The sequence below is a fragment of the Moschus berezovskii genome, chromosome 23 (assembly GCF_049115385.1).
Source record: "Moschus berezovskii isolate FMDL1 chromosome 23, NW_MosBer_1.0, whole genome shotgun sequence".
NCBI lineage: Eukaryota > Metazoa > Chordata > Mammalia > Artiodactyla > Moschidae > Moschus > Moschus berezovskii.
This window is the reverse complement of record NC_142482.1, coordinates 16,840,283-16,865,591: the sequence shown is the minus strand read 5'-3', so window position 1 is coordinate 16,865,591 and position 25,309 is coordinate 16,840,283. Positions and strand designations below refer to the sequence as shown.

At 41.7% G+C, this 25,309-nt stretch overlaps 1 protein-coding gene across 4 annotated transcripts in view; it reads right to left on the bottom strand.

The window, feature by feature from the left end:
* The window catches only part of HMGCLL1 (3-hydroxy-3-methylglutaryl-CoA lyase like 1), a 199,276-nt gene that overhangs the window by 132,932 nt on the left and 41,035 nt on the right, over positions 1 to 25,309 (bottom strand). For 3 of the 4 annotated variants that reach the window (XM_055406808.2, XM_088831148.1, XM_088831149.1), the window contains exon 2: positions 164 to 244. In XM_055406808.2, the coding sequence (XP_055262783.2) occupies positions 164 to 244 (81 nt within the window). Of the gene's footprint in view, positions 1 to 163; positions 245 to 3,128; positions 3,228 to 25,309 lie in introns of all 4 variants that reach the window. The other variant, XM_088831147.1, reaches the window with a different exon arrangement.

The window sequence follows — 25,309 nt, the reverse complement described above, 5'->3', positions numbered from 1 at the left end:
TTAATTCTTAACTGAAAGTAAATACTATTTAAGATGTATAAATTCAAGTAGCAACTGAAAACAAACATAATCATCTAATATATGAAATCCACACCTTTAGACTCTGAGTAAATATTTAGATTTAACATTTTAAATAAACTGTGTAAAATAAACATCAAACTACCTTTTCATTCTGCAATCCATCCCTAGGTCCAACTTCTACTATTTTAACATATTCAGGGAATCCAGATAACTGGGCTGATTCCTGAAATGGAAAATACAAGGCAAGAAAAAGAGATAACTGTTACATCCTCAAAGCTGCTTATGTGAAAAGTCAAACAATTCCACTTTGTTACGATTAAGTTCTCACCCTGGAAAGTTAAGAAAAGTAAGAAATCAATACAATGATATAATGCAAAATACAAAGTTTACGCTATTAACAATGTGAAGTCATTTTTTTTCTTACAATCCAGTAATAGTATAATTGGGCATCCCTGGTGGTTTAGCAGTACAGAATCTGCCTGGGACTCAGAAGGCAAAGGAGACATGGGCTCAATCCTTGGATCAAGAAGATCCCCGGGAGGAGGGCATGACAACCCACTCCAGTATTCTTGCCTGGAGAATCCATGGACAGAGGAGCCTGGCGGGCTACAGTCCATAGAGTTGCAAAGAGTCAGACACAACTGAAGGAACTGAGCATAGTGCAATAGTCTAATTATGATTAAAACTCAAAAGATGAACTTCAAAGATAAAACTGTGAAGATGACTTAGGATCTAAAGATCAAATCTGTTGAGTACTTCTGTGTGTGATAATAAACATAGCATCATTTGAGTTCATTAAAAAAATAGATCTTTTTATTAATAGACTTTTGTACTTTCCTTGCCAAGTGTGAATTCATATTTCTTGCCTGTGCTGGCAAAGATGTGTTGTTTATTTCTTGTCTGTATCACACAGCATGACCAGCACCTAAACACAGCTTCCGGAAGGTCAGACTCCCCCACCCCCACCAGGATCACCCAATCCTGGATATTCCCATCTGTCCCTAAACTAAGGATTATGGACATACTATGTTTAGAAAGACACTAGTTTAAAACAGGAGAAATAGAAACAGAGTTTCTCAACTTCATATTGAAGTTAAAATTAGAAATAGGCTACATCTTTCCAGACGGAACAAACAACCTCCTGGTATCTCTAAGCATAGTTAATGACAGGTAATCAATCATCAGAGTCTTCAAGCTAACAGAATTGAACCAGATCATCATAACCTGTGCTTCTAAGTTTTCATTTGCTTGTTTTTTTTTTTTTTTGTCTTGCCTTCCAAAAGGGATGATTAATCTGGGCTGACCAAGTTGTATTGTCTCTGTCCTGGTAACAATCACACGCATACAGCAATGAAGTGGCTATTTTGGGTGTGGGACTCAGTTTGTTTCCATAACAGGGAAGAACATGCCCTGCCTGCCCATAGCTGTTGCTTGATTTTATTAGCATTCTGTGCTAACTAACTCAGCAAAAGAACCCAGATGGTTTCTGTTACAAAGTTTATATACCACCCTCTGCAATGTCCACGAGATCAGGCAGTTCAATAAGCAAAACTTAACTAAAAGGAAATGAGTTCTCATTCCTGCATCTCCTGAGCAGGCTGTGATGCACGCAGTTGGGAGGGTGGAGGCTCCAGTGAGGACTTGTGCAGTTTCTCAGCCTTAGGCTCAGTTTTGGATGGTGATCATGGAGTCATGTCTCATTCACAGGGTGGCCATCATTTCAACCAAACAGTACAGGAGAGGGGGGCGTGGAAAGGCAGAGTAAATAAAGAGAAGCTCACTCCTCTCTCTTATTACATCCAGCCCTAAAACTACAAAAATAAAACAACAAAAACAAAACTAGGCGATCTTAAACCATGTTGTCTTATTATTGTTGACCGTTTCCTAAAACTCATTTCCAATAGCAATTAGCTTGCAGCCTACAGGGATGAAGAATATTTCTTTATTAAACAACAACATTTAACAAAGAATACGAACATGGTATTTTTTAAGGTGACAGCAGTATGCTGAGCATAATTAAAGGGACCTTCCCGTGCATCACTGTTGTAAGAGGCAGAGGTAACAACCAATCTTCAGAAATTAAAGTACAGTGCCCCACCAATTATTGTTATTATTGTCTTCTAGGCATGGATCTGTACACCCTCTTCCTGAGTACCTGAGAAATCAGAAGAAAGTTATAATGTGTTCAGTAAGCTCAAAGAAGAACATTTCCCTTTAAACAGCATGTGTGTGCATGCATACTAAGTCACTTCGGTCCTGCAGACTCTGTGAGGCCCTGTGGACGCGATTCACTACCATGTCTCTTACCATGTGTATCTAATGGGTACCTAACTGGTACATTTATTACTGGTTCTATGTTGGCGTATACCCAACACCTAGCACTTAGTTGGGAGAAGGAAATGGCAACCCACTCCAGTACTCTTTCCTGGAGAATCCCGTGGACACAGGAGCCTGGTAGGCTGCTGTCTATGGGGTCACACAGAGTCAGACATGACTGAAGTGGCTTAGCATGCATGCCTGCATTGGAGAAAGAAATGGCAACCCACCCCAGTGTTCCTGCCTGGAGAATCCCGGGGACGGAGGAGCCTAGTGGGCTGCCGTCCACGGGGTCGCACAGAGTCAAACACGGCTGAAGTGACTTAGCAGCAGCACTTAGTCTGTCCTTCCTAAGTGCCTGCTGATTGTATGAGTGAGTCTCTTTTGTCACTGGCTTTATTTAAATTGTCATCGTTTTCCACTCAGTCTATTGCTTCCTAAGTATTCTCCCTAATCTTATTTTCCATGATTAAAACCTTTCAGAATCTACCAGTCATTTGGAGAGATCTATCAACCTAAGGTAAAAGATGATGCGTGACTAACTCTCACCTTCTACCACAGTCTACTTCAAGCATCCTGTGATTTTAGCTGTGCTAGAGTCACGTCCTGCTCACTTTCATGACTGTACATGTGAAGTCACTTTTCGTTGGAAAGAGCTTCTATCCACAGGGGAAATTTTCCACCAAACCTGTGTCTCTTCTTCATGGGCACAGGACTGGACTTCATTTCTCCCCCAAGAGTCACATTTGAACAAGTTCAGCTGACAGAACATGAAGGTGGATGCTATGTACCCTTTTCAGGCTTGGCCCATGAAAATACCCCATGTACAAGCACCCATGCTCCTTCCCTTCCAGACAGCTTGATGTAGATGAGTATGGCAGACTTGGAATCTGACAAAGACAAAAAAAGAAAAAAGAAAGGAAGCTACACTTGAATCACTACTTGAAACATAATTCTATAAGAAGCAATTGTTTTGTCATAGAAAAATAAACGTCAACTGTGTTACTATATTGAGAGGTATATCTTTTATAGCTACTAATTCTGAGAAAAAGATGAAGGGCCTGAAGTTTTACTTTACTTGCAAGCTAACAAGTTGAGCCTGCCATGGATGCTGATAGAAGACACGAGAACCCTGGGTCAGAGAAGGAAAAAAGGTATCATCACTCCTAACAACCACAGTAGTTAGGGGATCAGGATTTATGTGGTTCTCCAAGCCCAATTTCCAGGAAGAGAAGAGGACCTTTTAATGCTTGCACAGGCAGTAGGTCCCATTACAGGAAAGGAACTCCAAGCACATGGAGCTTGAAACTTTGGTAATGGGCAGTAACTGTATGGCCCCTTAGTGACAGAGGTAGACATGTTGTTTATGATGTTTGACCATGAGTTCGCCTGCTTTTTGTCCCAGAGAAAGATACTCCCCCTTGGCTCCCAAAGGATACACTAGTTCTATCATTCAAAGCTGCTCTGCATACAAAAATCCTTGGAAAGAGAGTTTGGAACAAAGGTATTTGTGCCTCTGCTTGTAAGACAAACAGAAATTTAAGACACCCATGGAGAATTATTTCCCAATAATACCCACTCTTCATTTTTACACCATCTTGGTTTTACGGCAAACTGTCACATTAAGAAACCATTCTTTTTTCCTCTTTGATAAATGAACAAGAGCTAGAACCAAATCAGTTCAATTTATCTGATGAAAATATTTAATTAAAGCTAGTCCAGCAGGTGGCTTCCAGGGTGGCACAATGGTAAAGAACCTGCCTGCCAATGCAGAAGACACGAGTTATATCCCTGGGTCAGGAAGATCCCCTGGAGGAGGAAACAGCAACCCACTCCAGTATCCCTGCCAGTAAAATCCCATGGACAGAGGAGCCTGAAGAGGTACAGCCCATGGGGTCACAAGAGAGTTGCACACCACTTAGCAACTAAAAAACAACAGCAAACAACAGCAACAGTCTCAACAGACCTCCAGGGAACAGGAGAAAAATAACCTACAATACAATACAAAAATAGCCATGCCCACTCCCCTGAGGGTCCTGGAGTCAACCAGCAGAAAGAATCCTATGCAGCAGTGGTCCCGGCATCAGAAACCTGGAGTGTTTACTCTGTACCTACTTTATGACGGTGGGTGTGTTACTATGTTCAGTGCTATTATATATCCAGGCAGAAATGGTGGCAATCCAGGCAATGGAGGTTTGATCAGCAGTGTGATTCCAATGTGCTTCATCCGAGTATGGGCCTCAGATGACCCACCGGCAGCCATAATTTATTGCCATAATTCATAGCACCTCCCCAAGGTGTCTTTAACATCTCAGTCCACAGTTTCCCAAATGGCAGACAAATAAGCTAGGCCAATGGCTACAACCCACAAGTCAATAAAAACATGGGAAAGGCCCCCAGTTCCACTGGAAGAGTAGAGTGATCACAGACCTTTTCATTTCTGCATGGCAGCCTGGGAGGTTTCCCAACCGCAGGAGCCCAGTGGTCATCATCAGGTTTCAGCTCAGCTGAAACATCATCCAACCACGCTAAGAAAAGCACTGTGAAGAGAAGGGTCCCCACTGAGCTGGTAGCTTTGTTCCAGGCAGTGGAATGGACAACAGAGGGCAATGACTACTTTTCGTGTGTAAAGCTGAGATTGCACTGGGGACAGGCCAACCACTTTCTCAAATATACCATTTCCATTTGATTAGTGAGGCCTGTTGAAAATGTCTGACCTCGTTAGCCACCACCTCCAAGTTGAATCCCCAAAATGGAAATATGGGCCAGAGAGTCAGAGAAACCTCCCTGAGTCAAGTGTCCAGTTAAAAAAAGGACTCCATGGCAGGCTGACAACTGATTTTCCAAAGATACCTGGAAGGCTGTGCCATGGCAGTAATGGATACACAGCCCTCCAAAGTGCCAGGAGGAGGCTTCCTGACTCTGCCAGAAGCTTCAATTTGCCAAATCAGCAGTCACAGAGTCTCAGAGCTCCAGGAGGTCAGAGATTTGCGGACCCCCCCCGAAGGTGTGTTCTGTTTCACTACATGTAGCTCTTCCTATTGAAATGGTGCCCTCTGGCATTTATGGGACAGAAAATCACAATCATGATATGCTCCAGTTTTTACTATACATTCAGATGTGGAAGCAGCAAGGCCTCACCCACAAGGCTGCTTCACCCCCCCTTTGCCACTGGGGGCTCTGCTCAACCCCATCAATTGATTGGATCAGGACACCCACCACCACGGGGCTGATAGGATGGTGACTTGGTCAGAGTCCGCGCTCTCCGCACTGGTCCCTAGCAAACTCGGATAGGTGCTATTCATGCACCAACAATCAACTTTTGCCTGAAACAGCTGAAGGAGGAAGGAGAGCAATGATGAGGGGGTGCAGAAGGAAAAGACCAGCACAGCAGCTCTTCACTGGCTCAAAACAATGAACTTGCAACGTCTCAGGTCTACACAAAGCCCTGTACCAGAGAGCAAAACCGTCATTTCTGTAGCCATCTATTTTAACCTTGGTAACCCCTGGACTTAATATCCATGGTTTCCAACAGAGTCATCAGCTGTTCCCTCTGCCTGACAAGGGCTAAACCTGTACATGCCTCCATAGTTCAGATCCCATCTCTTAACTCTATCCAGTTACAGTGTAAGGGCTAAGCGAGTTTTGCAAGGTGGCAAGGCTGACTTTAAAATTCATCTATAATTCTTTGGGTCCTTTCTCATTTTCCAGTGGGCTGCTTTTCAGCACCTTATACATAATCTGGGGCAGCAGCACCCCCATACTATTCCGTGACCCATTCATGGTTCCTTACATAGGAGTCTGTCCCGCCCAGTGAAACCTCCCCAGAGTTTCTGTAGAGCAGTTAGGGCTCTCTGCAAACCGTTTGCTGCCTTCTAGTTGTATCAAGCTGGTAAGGACAAATTCAGGGCAGCTAAGAAGGTCCAGCTGATGCTATTTCTTATTAACAAGTATCATTTACCCTAACCCCTCATCTCCCAACTCAACCAATCAGAGTTCTTATGATTCACCTGACTTCCTCGCACAATGTTGTCCAAATTTCTTCTTTCAACATTCCTAGTAACTACTGGTGGACAGAGAGAAGGGCTCTTTAGCCCACCCAGGATTCATCTTAGTCCTAGTTTTCGCAATGGATGGGCTTGAGACTGGCCATAGATACGTAAGGAAGTTCCCCTTTTCTGGGAAGAGCCAGCATGAGTATGGCATCACTCAATCTTTGAACCTATTAATACTTCCCTGAGACCAGACAGTAACCATCTCCCCAGTTCCTCATTTTTAATAAACAACAAAGCAGAGGACCACCTGTTGCTCCATGAACTATGAAACATGTCTGTTACCAATTCCTGTGGCGGGGGGTGTGTGCGTGCATGCACTCAGTCGTATCCGACTCTTTGCGACCTCAAAGACTGTAGCCTGCCAGGTTCCTCTGTCCTTGGAATTTTCTGGCGAGAATACTGGAGTGGGTTGCCACTTCCTACTCCAGAGGATCTTTCTGACCCAGGGATTGAAACTCCATCTCTTGGGTCTCTTGAACTAGCAGGTGGATTATTTACCACTGGCGCCACTTGGGAAGCCATGATTTCACTCAAATTCCTTTACCCACTTGACTACCCCCATTCTTCCTTTTGCAGAAAGTCAGGTCTCTCTCAGCATCCCAGTTCATCCACAAAACTGTCAAAACCCATGAAAGGCGATGGTATCACCACACATGCTAGCTAATAAGTAGCCCTGCCAGTGTTCTGGATGCTGGCAGAGGCCGTGTGGCTCTTGAGTCAAAGACAAGATGCTTTACTATCCACCTTAATAGCAGCAGCCACAGCACCAACAGTTTCTTGTACTGGTTCCCTGAGCATCATAGGAGCAGTGCTTGGGGAACCAGACCATTGCAACATGTCTGCCCTTTGTTCTGAAAAGATGCACTGTTACCCAAGGCCACTTGCTGCACAAACAGTTTGCAAAGATATTTTCAAAGGAAGCTAGTAAGACATGTAGAAATATGAGAGACCCGTGAAGAATTATTTCTCAATCCTTCGATGGATGACCTCAATTACTGTCTTCAATCAAAACATTTAACTCATTATTCAAGATTCATCTTGTTACCTACTCAGGACTTTTGTGACCTCTGTGGAGAATTAAGCACAGTTAAGCCTTAAACAACATGGGAGTTAGAGGGTGGCCCTCCACTCCATGCATTCAAATGCACACAAGTCCTTCCCATCCACAGTTCCTCCTACCTGTGCTTCTGTATCTGTGGATTCAGCCCACTGCACATCCCATCAGGCAGCTCCGTAGAATTCACTATTCAAAAATGCCCACGTATAAGTGGACCTGCACAGTTCAGACCTTTGTTCAAGAGTCAACTGCAATTTCATTTCTACAAACCCATAACACTTTGTAGAGATGTCCTACAAAAGAGATCTGTAATTATTTATTTACCTGCCTGTTTCCCATTTTTTTATTATAATCTTTCAGGATGGACACATACTAAGTGCTTAATTACACTGCTGAATGCATGAATGAACAAATTCACATCTAAATTCAGAAAAGCAAAGCTGACCTTCCATTTATACAACACTCATTAGCCAGCATTATTAGAGTTCTTGGATATATGAAATGAACCAACTGTACAATAATCTCTGCCCATAACAAGATTACATTTTAAGGGAATAGGGGTCTCTGTGCTACCCTCTGGGAGAGTGGCAGTGGGAACATGGCACTATTCTTATACACTGAATATATAGGAGTTGATGAATGACTTATAAGTTCCAAGGAATTATGCTCTAGTCTACAGAATCGGGTGCCACTGTCCTTAAACAGGTCTATAGCATAAATTTATTTTTATGGAATTAAAAGCCCTGTTACTGAGCTCAATGCATCCTGCTTAATGTGGAGTAGTGTACGATATTGGTGAACAACAAAAGATGTATTATCCAGGATAAGGGTTTCAAAATGCCAGGGTTACACAACTGAATGTCTGCCCAGACCTGGAATCGGATTTCTAACAGTTCACTTTCATAGGGAAAAAACTGAAGCAATACTGTCTTACATTTATGTGCTGCCTCGTTACTCCAAAGCACTTTTCTATCCACATTTCATCTGTGGAGCTACTCTGTGGGGAAGGCAGCCTGAAAGAGAGATTGAATGACTTTCTAAGGTTCCCAACTACGTTTCCTGGCTCCTGTTCTAGTTTTCTTTAGGATGAGATTAAATATATCACCAACTATTGAGCTTTGTTTGAAAAATTAATAATGAACCATTCTTTCATGAAGAACATAAACGGGCTGCTTTAACTCACATTTTTCAATCTTAAATAAAATTAAATAGAAGACATACTTCCATGGGAATTTCTCCAAAATCTTTAGGGAGGTTACATGTATAAATATGTTATTATATTTATATGTTTTACATATACTGTATAACACACATATATTTTAATTCCCAGCAGTCAATATAAGTGGTTTCTATATATACAATCAACCTTCCTGGTGGTGACAGATATGACTCATTATTCACTTCACAAACACTACTTTTTCTTCCCTAGGAAAATGACACCATCCACAGTAGAAATTTCTAGACAGAATTTAAATGTTCTACTCACTTAATTTCTTGAGGAGTAATTCTACATGCACATAAAGTATTTATGCATATGGAGATAACCTGTTTCATAGTCCATATTCCCCTGGAGAACTGATACAATGGCCAAATTAAATGCTTCCACTACAGAGATAAAAAGTCTGAATCAAGAAATTGCAAGATTTTCTTTTGAAATTAAGTAGGACGTTTTAGAGAGCATCAGATGTCCACTTTCCCAAAAGAATCTCATTTTGCCATCTGAAACATGCACATAGTGCATTCTGCAGCAATGTAAAAGTCTCCACATTCTGCTGTTTGTTGTTTCTTGGATATTAGTGTCTCTTTCAACCAAACATAGTTGGAAACACATAAAGCATCATCGCTGATGGGGTAAATATTCACAGGAACCTTGATTCTCTGGAACAATCTAAAAATGGTTCTCTCTCTGGGTGCCTTTCTGAAATGAAGAGCTGAATCAACAAAACTGATATTTGAAAACTGTCTTTCAGAATATGTACGTCCCAAGGTCAATTCAAAGGCAATCTCTGATAATTTAAGGAGAATTTATTTATAGTCAAGTGAAAATATGGAAAATTCTTAACACAATGGGAATACCAGACCACCTGACCAGCCTCCTGAGAAATCTGTATGCAGGTCAAGAAGCAACAGTTAGAACTGGACATGGAAAAACAGACTGGTTTCAAATTGGGAAAGGAGTACGTCAAGGCTGTATATTGTCACCCTGCTTATTTAAATTACATTCAGAGTACATCATGCAAAATGCCAGTTTGGATGAAGCAGAAGCTGGAATCAAGACTGCCAGGAGAAATATCAATAATCTCAGAAATGCAGATGACACCACCCTTATGGCAGAAGGTGAAGAAGTAAAAGTAATGAAAGTGAAAAAAGTGATGAAAGTGAAAGAGGAGAGTGAAAAAGTTGACTTAGAACTCAACATTCAGAAAACTAAGATCATGGCATCCAGTCCCATCACTTCATGGGAAATAGTGAGAGACTTTACTTTTTGGGGCTCCAAATCACTGCACATGGTGACTGAAGCTGTGAAATTAAAAGATGCTGGCTCCTTGAAAGAAAAGCTATGACCAACCTAGACAGCATATTAAAAAGCAGAGACATTACTTTGCTAACAAAAGTCTGTCTAGTCAAAGCTACGGTTTTTCCATTAGTCTTGTATGGATGTGAGAGTTGGACTATAATGAAAGCTGAGCGCCAAAGAATTGATGCTTTTGAACTGTGATGTTGGAGAAGATTCTTGAGAGTCCCTTGGCTTGCAAGGAGATCCAACCAGTTAATCCTAAAGGAATCAGTCTTGAATATTCATTGGAAGGACTGATGCTGAAGCTGAAACTCCAATACTTTGGCCACCTGATGTGAAGAATTGACTCATTTGAAAAGACCCTGATGCTGGAAAAGACTGAAGACGGGACGAAAAGGGGACAACAGAGGATGAGACGATTGGAGGCATCACTGACTCAATGGACATGAGTTTGAGTAGGCTCTGGGAGTTGGTGATGGGCAGGGATGTTTGGCATGCTGCAGCCCCTGGGGTCACAAAGAGTCGGACACAACTGAGTGACTGAACTGAAGTGAAAATAAATATGTGATATATGACTAAGCTGTCTTAAACTCCATGAACAAAACATCTTACTTTACTGACTTAGAAGCTAAAGGAAGGTATCCAGTTACCTTTTAATTGGACAGGCAGAAGACCATTGTTCCCAACAGCATTTGGTCAACTTTTCAACAGATATTAAAAACTAGCTCTAAAATGTGAACATTCCTCTGCATGCATGTGTACTAATATTTACTCTTGGCACAGAATGGAAAATTAGCATTAGTGTCAGTGTTGATATATAGCATGATTAACTATGAATTCCCTCCAGAAATATGCAAATTTTATGAACACTTAGGTAAATCAAGAAGACTCAGCTAAAAAAGCTTAAGAATATTATATAAGGGGCATCTGTTATATATGTCAGATTGAAATGTAGTAGAATATAAAATTATCCAAAATTATTTATTAAAATAAAATTAAAGCTCTTAACATGTGTGCCACATAATTTTCTTCTTAGATAAATTATATTTTAAATATGTCTTGAGTAATAAATGCATACATATGTATTTAATAATCATCCATTAATTATTACTTTAATACAAATAAATAACTGCAATTTAAGTAAAACAGTGTATGAGAACTGAAAATAGAGAACCTTAGGATAGATTGTGTAAAGAGTTTATGAAATGTAGATGGTAATAGAATAATAGAAATGAAATAAAAGTAAGATGAAGCATATGTAAGAAGAAACAAATTCTAAAACAGCTCTTAATCAGTTCAGTTCAGTTCAGTTCAGTCGCTCAGTCGTGTCCGACTCTCCGCGACCCCATGAATCACAGCACGCCAGGCCTCCCTGTCTATCACCAACTCCCGGAGTTCACTCAAACTCATGTCCACAGAGTCAGTGATGCCATCCAGCCATCTCATTCTCGGTCGTCCCCTTCTCCTCCCGCCCCCCCAGCCTTGCCTAGCATCAGAGTCTTTTCCAGTGAGTCAACTCTTCCCATGAGGTGGCCAAAGTATTGGAGTTTCAGCTTTAGCATCAGTCCTTCCAATGAACACCCAGGATTGATCTCCTTTAGAATGGACTGGTTGGATCTCCTTGCAGTCCAAGGGACTCTCAAGAGTCTTCTCCAGCACCACAGCTCAAAAGCATCAATTCTTCGGCAATCAGCTTTCTTCACAGTCCAACTCTCACATCCATACATGACCACAGGAAAAACCATAGCCTTGACTAGACGGACCTTTGTTGGCAAAGTAATGTCTCTGCTTTTCAATACACTATCAAGGTTGGTCATAACTTTCCTTCCAAGGAGTAAGCGTCTTTTAATTTCATGGCTGCAATCAGCATCTGCAGTGATTTTGGAGCCCAAAAAAATAAAATCTGACACTGTTTCCACTGTTTTTCCATCTATTTCCCATGAAGTGATGGGACCAGATGCCATGATCTTTGTTTTCTGAATGCTGAGCTTCAAACCAACCTTTTCACTCTCCTCTTTCACTTTCATCAAGAGGCTTTTGAGTTCCTCTTCACTTTCTGCCATAAGGGTGGTGTCATCTGCATATCTGAGGTTATTGATATTTCTCCCGGCAATCTTGATTCCAGCCTGTGCTTCTTCCAGCCCAGCATTCCCCATGATGTACTCTGCATATAAGTTAAATAAGCAAGGTGACAATATACAGCCTTGACGTACTCCTTTTCCTATTTGGAACCAGTCTGTTGTTCCATGTACTCTTAATGCAAGTATTTAATTAACCATCCAATAGAAGTATTAACATTAACTTAAAAGTTCAAAAGAGAAAAACTTCCATGCATTGATAGCACATGATGAGACCCTGCATACCTAGTTATGCTTCTTTAAATGGTGACTTTTATTAACATTATCTATTTCAAGAAATATCATTATTTATTCCTGCTTTTTAAAATTTACTTACTTTTTTATTGAAGGATAATTGCTTTACAGAATTTTGTTGTTTTCTGTCAAACCTCAACATGAATCAGCCATGCTGCTGCTGCTAAGTCACTTCAGTCATGTCCAACTCTGTGTGACCCCATAGACGGAAGCCCACCAGGCTCCCCCGTCCCTGGGAATCTCCAGGCAAGAACACTGGAGTGGGTTGCCATTTCCTTGTCCAATGTGTGAAAATGAAAAGTGAAAGTGAAGTCGCTCAGTCGTGTCCGACCCTTAGCGATCCCACAGACTGCAGCCTACCAGGTTCCTCCATCCATGGGTATACATATATCCCCTCCCTTTGAATCTCTCTCTCATCTCCGTCCCCATCCCACCCCTGTAGGGTGATACAGAGCCCCTGTTTGAGTTTCCTGAGCCATATAGCAAATTCCCATTGGCTACCTATTTTACATATGATAACGCTCAACATCTCTCATTGTTAGAGAAATGCAAATCAAAACTACAATGAGATATCACCTCATACCAGTCAGAATGGCCATCATCAAAAAGTCTACAAACAATAAACGCTGGACAGGGTGTGGAGAAAAGGGAATGCTCTTGCACTATTGGTGGGAATGTAAACTGACACAGCCACTATGAAAATGGTATGGAGACTCCTTAAAAAACTAGGAATAAAACCACCATATGACCCAGCAATCCCACTCCTAGGCATTTACCTTGAGGAAACCAAAATTGAAAGAGACACATGTATCCCATTGTTCACTGAAGCATTATTTTCAATAGCTAGAACATGGAAGCAACCTAGATGTCCACTGACAAATGAATGGATTAAGAATTTGTGGCATATATACACAATGCAATGTTACTCAGCCATAAAAAGGAAAGCGTTTGAGTCAGTTCTAATGAGGTGGATGAACCTAGACCCTATTACACAGAGTGAAGTCAGAGAGAGAAAGAGAAACACCACATTCTAATGCATATACACAGAATCTAGAAAAATGGTACTGAATAACTTATTTACAGGGCAACAGAGGAGAAACAGAAATAGAGAATAGACTTGTGGACATGGGGAGAGGGGAGGAGAGGCTGAGAGGAATGGAAAGAGTAACATGGAAACTTACATCACCACATTTATTCCTGCTTTTAAGGCAATTTAAGCATCAACAAAATAGGCTTCCAGTTCAAGATGATGGAGTACAGAGGCATGCAATCACCTCCTCCTGCAACAGCACCAAAATCACAACCAGCTATTGAACAACCATTGACAGGAGAATGCTGGAACCCACCAAAAAAGATACCCCATGTCCAAAGACAAAGAGGAAGCCACTGCAAGATGGTAGGAAGGGCGCAATCACAATAAACTCAAATCCCACACCCACTGAGTGGGTGACCCACAAACTGGAGAACAATAATATCGAAGAAGTTCTCCCACTGTTGTGAAGGTTCAGAACACCATGTCAAGCTTCCCAGCCTGGGGACCTGACAAAGGGACTGGGAATCCCCAGGAAATCTGACCTCGAAGGCAAGCAGAATTTGATTTCCACTTCCACAAAACTTCCATAACACTGGGTAAACAGACTCCAGTTTTTGAGGGCACAAACAAAACCTTGCATGCCCCAAGACTCAGAGGAAAGGAGCAGTGGCTCCACAGGAAACTGAACCAAAGCCACCTGCTAGTGTGGGAGGGTCCCCTGTGGAGGGATGGGTCGACAGGGGCTCAGGGACTGGGAGATGGAGAGCAGTAGTCTTGGAAGGTCCCCTTTGACCTTAATGCTCTTTGAGGTTACCATTAACCCAACTATAGAGCCCACAGGCCCAAGGGCTGGGTCCTCTCAGGCCAAAAAAACTATGAGGGAGGGAGTGCAACCCCATCCACCAGCAGATTAAAGCTTTACTGAGCATGGCCCTGCCCACCAGAGCAAGACCCGGTTTTTTCCACCACCAGTCCTTCCCATCAGGAAACTTACACAAGCCTCTTTGCCTCTTCCATCAGAGGGCAGACAGAAGAAACAAGAAGAACCACAATCCCACAGTGACTAAAACAGAAACCACATTACAGGAAGTTAATCAGGATGAAAAAACATAACATTATATCCCAGTTGAAGAGACACGATAAAACCCCAGGGGTTGTTGTTCAGCCGCTCAGACATGTCCACATCTTTGCAACCCCATGGACTGCAGCATGCCAGGCTTCCCTGTCGTTCACCGTCTCCCGAAGCTTGGTCAAACTCATGTCCATTGAGTTGGTGATGCCATCCAACCATCTCATCCTTTGTCATTCCCCTTCTCCTGCCTTCAGTCTTTCCCAGAATCAGAGTCTTTTCCAGTGAGTCAGCTCTTCACATCAGGTGGCCAAAGTACTGGAGCTTCAGCTTCAGCATCAGTCCTTCCAATGACTATTCAGGATTGAATTCCTTTTGGATTCACTGGTTTCATCTCCTTGCAAGCCAAGGGACTCTCAAGAATCTTCTCCAATACCACAGTTCAAAAGCATCAATTCTTCAGCACTCAGCCTTTTTTACGGTCTAGCTCTCACATCCATGCATGACCACTGGAAAAACCATATCTTTGACTAGACCATTGGCAAAGTAATGTAATGTAATGTCAGACACAACTGAGTGAATGAACACACTCATGGCTATAAGGAGAAGCCCCAACAAGACAGAGGAGCGGCACAATCGCATTTAAAATCAAATCTCAGACCCACCAGAGATGCTCAGAGGATGCAAACAAAACCTTGTGTGCACCAGGACCCAGGGGAAAGGAGCAGTGACCCCACAAGAGACAGAGCCAGACTTGCTTATGCGTGTCTGGGAGTCTCCAGCAGAGGCGTGGGTAGACAGGGGCCTGCTGTGGGGTCAGGGGTTCTGGTTGCAGCGGACCTGGGAGCCCTGGCATGGGAAGATTTAAAGGGAAGAACCTGGCATAAGTCCTTTTAAAGGAAGTTGCCATTACCACCATTAATCCCACTAATGAGTGAAACAGAGCCCGACCCATCAGCAGAAAACTGTATAACAGATTTACTGAGCATGGCCTTGCCCACTAGAGCAAGGCTCTGTTTCCCCCACAGCCAGTTCCTCCCATCAGGAAGCTTGCACAAGCCTCTTAGCCTCATCCATCAGAAGGCAGACAGAAAGAAAACCACAGTCACAGAAAACTAACCAAACTTATCACAAGGATCACAACCTTGTTTAACTCAATGAAACTATAAGCCATGCCATGTAGGGCCACCCAAGACAGATGGGTCATGGTGAAGAGTTGTGACAAAATGTGGTCCACTGGAGAAGGGAATGGCAAACCACTTCAGCATTCTTGCCTTGAGAGCCCCATGAACAGTATGAAATGCAAAAAAAAAAAACAGAAAAATAACTAAATCAAGTGGAGATAGGAAACTTTCCAGAAAAAGAATTCAGAATAATGATAGTGAGGATGATTCAGGATCTCAGAAAAAGAATGGAGGCAAAGATTGAGAAGATGAAAGAAATGGTGATCAAAAACCTAGAAGAGCTAAAGAGCAAACAAACAGAGATAAATAATACACTAGAAGGAATCCATAGCAGAATAACTGAGGTAGAAGAACGGATAAATACCCTGGAGGGCAGAATGGTGGAAATCACTGCTGCAGAACAGAATGTAGAAAAAAGAATGAAAAGAAATGAAGACAGCTGAAGAGACTTCTGGGAAAACATTAAACGCAGGAACATTTGCATTATAGGGTCCCAGAAGGAGAGAGAGAAAGGACCTGAGAAATTATTTGAAGAGATAATAGTTGAAAGCTTCCCTAACATGGGAAAGGAAATAATCAACCAAGTCCAGGAAACATAGAAAGTCCTAGGCAGGATAAACCCAAGGAGGAACACACCAAGACACATAGTAATCAAACTGAAAAAAAAAAAAATAACTGAAGACAGAGATAAAATATTAAAAGCAACAAGGGAAAAATGACAAGTAACATACAGGGAATTCCCATCAGGCTATCGGCTGATGTCCTAACCAAAACTCTACAAGTCAGAAGGGAATGGTATGATATAAAGAGATGAAAGGGAAGAACCTACAACCAAGAATACTCTACCCAGCAAGATTCTCCTTCAGATTAGATGGAGAAATCAAAAGCCTTCCAGACAAGCAAAAGTTAGAATTTAGCACTAGCAAACCAGCTTTATAATAAATGCTAAAGGAACTTCTTTAGGCAGGAAACAAGAGAAGGAAAAGACCTACCTACAGAAACTAAACTTAAAACAATTAAGAAAATGGCTAATAGAGCTTCCCTCAGAGCTCAGTTGGTAAAGAATCTGCTGCAATGCGGGAGACCTGGGTTCAGTCCCTGGTTTGGGAAGATGCCCTGGAGAAAGAAACAATTAAGAAAACAGTAATAGAAACATACATATTGCTAATTACCTTAAATGTAAATGGGTTAAATGCACCAATCAAAAGACATCCATTGGTTGAACAGAGGAAAACATGTGCATGTATGCTCTTCCACTTTACCACATCACTCTGTTTGACCTCCCCAATTGTATGTAATTATTTTATATTGGTAGGTTAATCATGTTCCCGTCATGTGGATCATGTCATATACGGATCATGTATGGATCACATCATTTATGGATGTGAGAGTTGGACTGTAAAGAAAGCTGACCACTGAAGAATTGATGTTTTTGAACTGTGATGTTGGAGAAGACTCTTGAGAGTCCCTTGGACTGCAAGGAAATCCAACCAGTCCATCCTAAAGGAGACCAGCCCTAAGAGTTCATTGGAAGGACTGATGCTGAAGCTGAAGCTCCAATACTTTGGCCACCTGATGAGAAGAGCTGGCTCATCTGAAAAGACCCTGATGCTGGGAAAGATTGAGGACAGGAAGAGAAGGGAACAGAGGATGAGATGGTTGGATGGCATCACCAACTCAATGGACAAGAGTTTGAATAAACTCCGGGAGTTGGTGATGGGCAGGAGGCCTGGTGTGTTGCAGTCCATGGGGATGAAAAGAGTTGGACACCACTGAGAGACTAAACTGAACTGACTGAATCATGTTCCCATTATTGCTTGAAGTTGTAATTATCTTTTATTTTTTGTCTGGCTATTGATTGTAAAAACTGATACACATCTATTACTATTGTGATTATGTAACTATTATTCACTTAATACCATTGTATCATGATTGGTCAACAGAAAAATAATGGAATTCTGTATCACCAAACTACCATTTATAGAAAAAGCTGTAATCATTCCTTAAAATCCAGATGCACATCAGAGTTATCATGGAAGTTTCTGAAAAATACAAATGCCAAGGAATTTATTTTTTTTCTCCAGAGCTCTAGATATGTTTCTAATGAGCAGTCATCTTTAAAAACAACTAGACTATATGAGGATCTTTTTATTTTTATCTAGTTTGTTTGACTTTTTCTATTTCATATTCAGTGCTCCCATCTCATTTAGTTTATGCTTTCCAATTTCTCCAACTCTTCATTTTTTTTGATGTTCTTTCTCAAGATTTTATCAAGCATAGTAGAAAAGCTTTTGTATACATATATATAAATAGTATGTATATTTCAGAAAAACTTATGAATTTTTGCCTAAGAAATTTATACTTTGATTCTACTTGTTTGACTTACTAATGAAGAGAATGCTAGATTTTTTATTTTAAAAAAAAGATATGCAACAAAGGTTGCTGTATAGCAAAGGGAACTATAGTCAATATCTTGCAATAATGTATAATGGAAAATAATTTCAAAAATAATATGTGTATAACTGAATCACACAAAAAAGAATCCTGCTTTTTGAAACTGAGTAATGTTTATCTTTTTGTCAGTTTTTGTAAATGTCCCATGAATACCTAATAACAATTTATGAGATATAAAATTTTAAATACATTTGTGTAAGACATAAGATTGTGTGTGTGTGTGCGAAGTCAGTACAGTCATGTCTTACTCTTTGCCACGCTATGGACCACAGCCCGCCAGGCTCCTCTCTCCATGGGATTCTCCAGGCAAGAATACTGGAGTGGGTTCCCGTGCTCTCCTCCAGGGGCTCTTCCCAACCCAGGGATTGAACTTGCTTCTCTTATGTCTCCTGCATTGGCAGGTGGGTTCTTTACCACTAGCACCACCAGGAAGCTCCAGGATATAGACTTAATATAAAGCAATTAAATATAAATCTATTGTATTTAACATCCGCTGGATCATGGAAAAGAAAAGAGAGTTCCATAAAAACATCTATTTCTGGTTTATTGACTATGCCAAAGCCTTTGACAGTGTGGCTCACAATAAACTGTGGAAAATTCTGAAGGAGATGGGAATACCAGACCACCTAACCTGCCTCTTGAGAAACCTGTATGAAGGTCAGGAAGCAACAGTTAGAACTGGACATGGAACAACAGACTGGTTCCAAATAGGAAAAGGAGTACGTCAAGGCTGTATATTGTCACCTTGCTTATTTAACTTATATGCAGAGTACATTATGAGGAACGCTGGGCTGGAAGAAGCACAAGCTGGAATCAAGATTGCTGGGAGAAATATCAATAACCTCAGATATGCAGATGACACTACCCTTATGGCAGAAAGTGAAGAGGAACTCAAAAGCCTCTTGATGAAAGTGAAAGAGGAGAGTGAAAAGGTTGGCTTGAAGCTCAACATTCAGAAAACAAAGATCATGGCATCTGGTCCCATCACTTCATGGGAAATTGATGGGGAAACAGTGGAGACAGTGTCAGACTTTATTTTTTGGGGCTCCAAAATCACTGCGGATGCTGATTGCAGCCATGAAATTAAAAGACGCTTACTCTTTGGAAGGAAAGTTATGACCAACCTAGACAACATATTAAAAAGCAGAGACATTACTTTGCCAACCAAGGTCCGTCTAGTCAAGGCTATGGTTTTTCCAGTGGTCATGTATGGATGTGAGAGTTGGACTGTGAAGAAAGTTGATCGCCAAAGAATTGAGGCTTTTGGACTGTGGTGCTGGAGAAGACTCTTGGGAGTCCCTTGGACTACTAGGAGATCCAACCAGTCCATTCTAAAGGAGATCGATCCTGGGTGTTCATTGGAAGGACTGATGCTAAAGCTGAAACTCCAATACTTTGGCCACCTCATGCGAAGAGTTGACTCACTGGAAAAGACTCTGATGCTGGGAGGAATTGGGGGCAAGAGGAGAAGGGGAAGACAGAGAATGAGATGGCTGGATGGCATCACCTACTCGATGGACATGAGTTTGAGTGAACTCCGGGAGTTGGTGATGGACAGGGAGGCCTGGCGTGCTGTGATTCATGGGGTCACAAAGAGTCGGACACAACTGAGCAACTGAACTGAACTGATTATATTTAAATTACTAATGACATCATTCAAGATGCTGTTATTCTTATTTTTTCTGCACTTGGTAAAATATTCTGAGAGAAATGTTAATATGTCTCACTGTGATTAACAATTATATATTTTTCTTTTCCCTCATATTTATTCTGATTTTTGCTTATTTTTTTTTTTTTTTTTTGCTGTTAGGTGTCTAATGCTTTTTTCATTTAAAATAAATAAATAAATTTTTAAAAGTTCAAGTTAAATAACTTACCTAAAAACAATGATTCAGTTCTATTTCAAAAAAGTCATAATCAATGTCCTAGAGTCTCACTCTCTGAGGTAGGTTCTCCCAAAAATAGTCTAGGAAGCATAGCTTTGTATATGCAAGTTTACTGCAGGGTATTTTAGAATCACCCCTTGGGTGCTGGGAGAAGGGCAGTGAAAAGAGTAGGTAGCAAAGAGAGAAGCTAAACAGCCATGCAGATGCCACAAAGGCCTCCGTCCACCTTTAGAACTGTCCTGAACTGAGGCAAGTAGCCTGGGCCTTTGTATTCTGACATCAAAAGACATTTGTACATGCAGGGCAGTAACGGAAACACAGACAGTGAACAGACGTGTGGACACAGTCAGGAAGGAGACGGTGGCCAAATGGAGAGAGCAGCATGGAAACATATACGTTACCTATGAGAAACAAACGGCCAGAGGGCTGCGCTGCATGACGCAGAGAGCTCAACCCCAGTGCACGGTGACAACCTAGAGGGTGGGACGGAGCAGGAGAGGAGGGAGTTTCAGGAGGGAGGGGACGTATGTAAACTGTGGCTGGTTGATGGGGATGAGTGGCAGAAATGAACACAATACTGTAAAGCAATATCCTCCAATTAAAAATAGATAAAATTATTAAAAGTTAAAAAGAACCAGACGAAATAAAGTATGGAAAATTTGCCATTGTAGTCTATAAATGTTTCATCACTATTATCAGTATCACTGAGGTTTAGGATAGTAATTCAGTTCAGTTCAGTTTAGTCGCTGAGTCATGTCCGACTCTTGCGACTCCGTGAATCACAGCACGCCAGGCCTCCCTGTCCATCACCAACTCCCGGAGTTCACTCAAACTCACATCCATCGAGTCGGTGATGCCATCCGGCCATCTCATTCTCTGTCATCCCCTTCTCCTCCCACCCACAATCCCCCCGACCCAGCATCAGAGTCTTTTCCAGTGAGTCAACTCTTCGCATGAGGTGGCCAAAGTATTGGAGTTTCAGCTTTAGCATCAGTCCTTCCAATGAACACCCAGGCTTGGTCTCCTTTAGAATGGACTGGTTGGATCTCCTTGCAGTCCAAGGGACTCTCAAGAGTCTTCTCCAGCACCACAGTTCAAAAGCATCAATTCTTTGGCGATCAGGTTTCTTCACAGTCCAACTCTCACATCCATACATGACCACGGGAAAAACCATAGCCTTGACTAGACAGACCTTTGTTGGCAAAGTAATATCTCTGCTTTTTAGAAGTGTTAATTAGAAAATCAAAAGAAAAAACTGAATTGAAATTCTGTAAGTATTAAAAGTTTCCTTTTCCTCAAGGTCTTCACTAATAAAACCTTCATGAAACCACTAAGGTTATTTTGCTTTTAGCAAACACAGAAGCAGTCAAATTGATTGAAAATATATGTATATTTTTTAGAAAGTCTGAATCTCGCACAACAAATATGTCATATAATATACCAAGCTACATTATGGAAATATCTTTTGAATAAGTCTCTGAAAAAGTAGTTTAAAAGTGCAACTAACTATATAAGGCTACTTATACAAGCAGCTTGACCTTATAACCACAGAGTTTATAAAAAACTATTGGGATATATAATTTTGTCAGAGTTTTAGAGTTTATATTTCCAAGTGGTATAACAGCACTTCTGCTGGAGAAGCTTAGCTTATTATTTATTTAAGAAGACACAATTCATTGTTCTAAGTAGTTATTTAAATTTGGATTGTTATTACTGATAACAAGCAGTTCCATTACTTTACATAACTTTAGTTATACTATGTTGGTTATATAACAACAAACCAGACATCATATCATGGATACAGCATGAGTTTTCAGCTTTACATTGATCTTTATTAAGTTCAGTAATACTATTCACAGTGCATTAAGTAGAATTCCCTGTGCTATACAGTATGTTCTCATTAGTTATCTATTTTAAGGGAGTCAAAAAGGGGAGAGAGATATGTATATGTAGGTCTGATTCATTTTGCTGTACAGCAGAAACTAATACAACATTGTGAAGCAACTGGACTCCAATAAAAGTTCATTTTAAAAAAATAAAATAAAATATTACCCATTTTTAAGGTCAAAATGGCACCCCACTCCAGTGCTCTTGACTGGAAAATCCCATGGACGGAGAAGCCTGGTAGGCTGCAGTCCATGGGGTCTCTAAGAGTCAGACACAACTGTACAACTTCACTTTCACTTTTCACTTTCATGCACTGGAGAAGGCAATGGCAACCCACTCCAGTATTCTTGCCTGGAGAATCCCAGGGATGGGGGAGCCTGGTGGGCTGCCGTCTCTGGGGTCACACAGAGTCGGACACAACTGAAGCAACTTAGCAGCAGCTAGGTCAAAAAAATACTGTTCAGCCATCTACAAAATCCATTTAGACTCTGAATAAAGTTTTCAGATCTTAATGAAGTCCCTTCATCAAAACACTCCCCCATGTAATATGCATTTTCTAATTGGGAAAAATCAATAGGAATGCATGAGTATTTGCATGGCTAAATGCACTAGCACCAAAATAGACGATTTGATTGGTCAATTGTGGAGTCTCAGACCTCATGATATATAAACAGTTTTTGATATTTGTTAAACTATTGGGTGCTCAAGGTGGCAGAATAAGAAGTAGATGAAATACCACCATGGGATCGTGAAGTTAGGTAAAGTCTGTAGCTTTAGAAATTTTTATTTTTTAGTTATTTTTATTTTTTTTCAGAATGATACTTAGTTTATTTGACTTAATTTTCTTTTTTTTGTAATTAATTTATTTTTTATTGGAGGCAAATTATTTTACAATATTATATTGGTTGGTTTTGCCATATATTGACATGAATTGAAATACAGTTGCTTTATATTAGTGTTTTGTTAGTTTCTACAGTACAGCAAAGAGAATCAGCTGTAAGTATACATATATCTCTGCTGTTTTTGGATTTCCTTCCCATTTAGGTCACCACAGAGCATTGAGCAGAGTTCCCTGTGCAATACAGCAGGTTCTCATTACTTATCTATTTTATGAAATTTTTATTTCTATTATTAATGGACATTCTGTTGTGCTGTTCAGATACCCTTTTCAAGACTAAGACATTCCCACAAGCTAGAGGCTTTGCAACCTTTTGGACTGTAGCCTGCCAGGCTCCTCTGTTCATAGGATTTTTCAAGCAAGAATACTGGAGTGAATTGCTGCTTCCTTCTCCAGAACTTCCCAACCCAGGGATTGAACCTGTGCCTCCTCTGTCTCCTGCACTGCAGGCAGATTCCTTACCTGCTGAGCCACTGGGGAAGCCCAGAGGTGTAGCAATCGATGCCATTTCACTGGGCCCTTTCTCAGGAACTGCCCTCAACTAAAGAAAGCCACCTTAACCGCAGTGGTGTCCACCCCCCATGACCATCCCCTGAGGGGTTGATGTGGGACATAAAAGACCAGCCCCTTCGTTTTAAGGAGGACAGCTCAGCTTAGCAGATGCCTGTGGAATGGAGTCGGGCCTCCCCCTATTGGTCCTACTTCCCTGGCTTCCCCACAGGTACAGAATCCAGGGCACAATCCCCTGCACACAGATTTTCATCAAGACTCTGTTTCCTGAGAACCAGACCTAAGGAAATTGGTACCAGAAATGAGCTGAGGAAGCAGTCTCTAAAATGGGATTTGGGAGCTACTATGGGTGATGGACAGGGAGGCCTGGCGTGCTGTGATTCATGGGGTCGCGGAGAGTCGGACATGACTGAGCAACTGAACTGAACTAATGCTGGTTATCTGCAAGGAGATCCAACCAGTCCATTCTAAAGGAGATCAGTCCTGGGTGTTCACTGGAAGGACTGATGCTAAAGCTAAAACTCCAATACTTTGGCCACCTCGTGCGACGAGTTGACTCACTGGAAAAGAGTCTGATGCTGGGAAGAATTGGGGGTGGGAGGAGATGGGGACGACAGAGAATGAGATGGCTGGATGGCATCACCGACTCGATGGACATGAGTTTGAGTGAACTCCGGGAGTTGGTGATGGACAGGAGGCCTAGTGCACTGTGGTTCATGGGGTCACAAAGAGTCGGACACGACTAAGCGACTGAAGTGAACTGAACTGAACTGAACTGATGCTGGTTATCTTGACTGGAAAATCCCATGGACGGAAGAGCCTGGTAGGCTGCAGTCCATGGGGTCGCTATGAGTCGGACACAACTGAGTGATTTCACTTTCACTTTTCACTTGCATGCATTGGAGAAGGAAATGGCAACCCAATCCAGTGTTCTTGCCTGGAGAATCCCAGGGATGGGGGAGCCTGGTGGGCTGCCGTCTACGGGGTCACACAGAGTCGGACACGACTGAAGTGACTTAGCAGCAGCAGCATGCTGGTTATCTGCTGGTTATTTTCAGTTGGTTCTCATCCATGGAGATAGTTGAGATGTGAACCCTCCATGGAAGCCTGCAGCAATGATTAAAGATTACTAAAAGATGTATTGGTTCTCAGCTGGGGTTCTACCCTGCAGGGGCCATATGGCAATGTCTGGAAACATGTCTGATTCGCCAGGCACTGCTGGCATCTGGTGAACAGAGATGAGGCATACTGCTGGAGACCTGTTATGATGCACAATACTGGCCTCCAAGACAGTATTACCACCCAAAATGTCTTGAGGTCCAGGCAGGCTTATCTACACATCTGAAATATGCTGAGGACGTAGTTGACCAGTTATCTGACATTAGCTGCCTCCATAGAAATCCCTTTGCCTAGTTGCCATATCTGGGCCAATTTTCAGACCAAAAATCAACTGCCTGAAGAAAAATCCAGATTCCCAGACCCCGCACTACTACAGAAACTGATGCTTCCCAAAGGGAGGACCTACAGTCCCTTATTTAAGAAAATGTACACTGCTTCTTCCCTAGTAGCTCAGTTGGTAAAGAATCTGCCTCCAATGCAGGAGACCCAGGATTGACCCCTGGGTGGCCAAGATCCGCTGGAAAAGGAAATGGCAACCCAATCCTGTATTCTTGCCTAGAAAATCTTATGGACAGAGGCGCCTAGGGGACTACAGTCCTTGGGGTCGCAAAGAGTCGAACACAACTTAGTAACCAAACCACCACACTGTGAGAAGGGGAGACCAAACATTTCAGTTTCCTGGACATAAGGTACAAGTTGGCATAGATACTTGGGACCCAAAGTGTCATTATGTCCCTTGTTAGAATGTGGAGCAGAGCCACAACATAACAAAAGGAGCCCTGGGCTCCTATGTCCCCATGGTCATTTCCAGTCCCTGAACATATAATTAGGACAGATGCATGTGATAGTTGGAACATCCTGAACCATACGTTCATTCCTTGTTCTATAAAGACCTGTGATGGGGTTTGCTTTCATCATATCAGAAGGGCA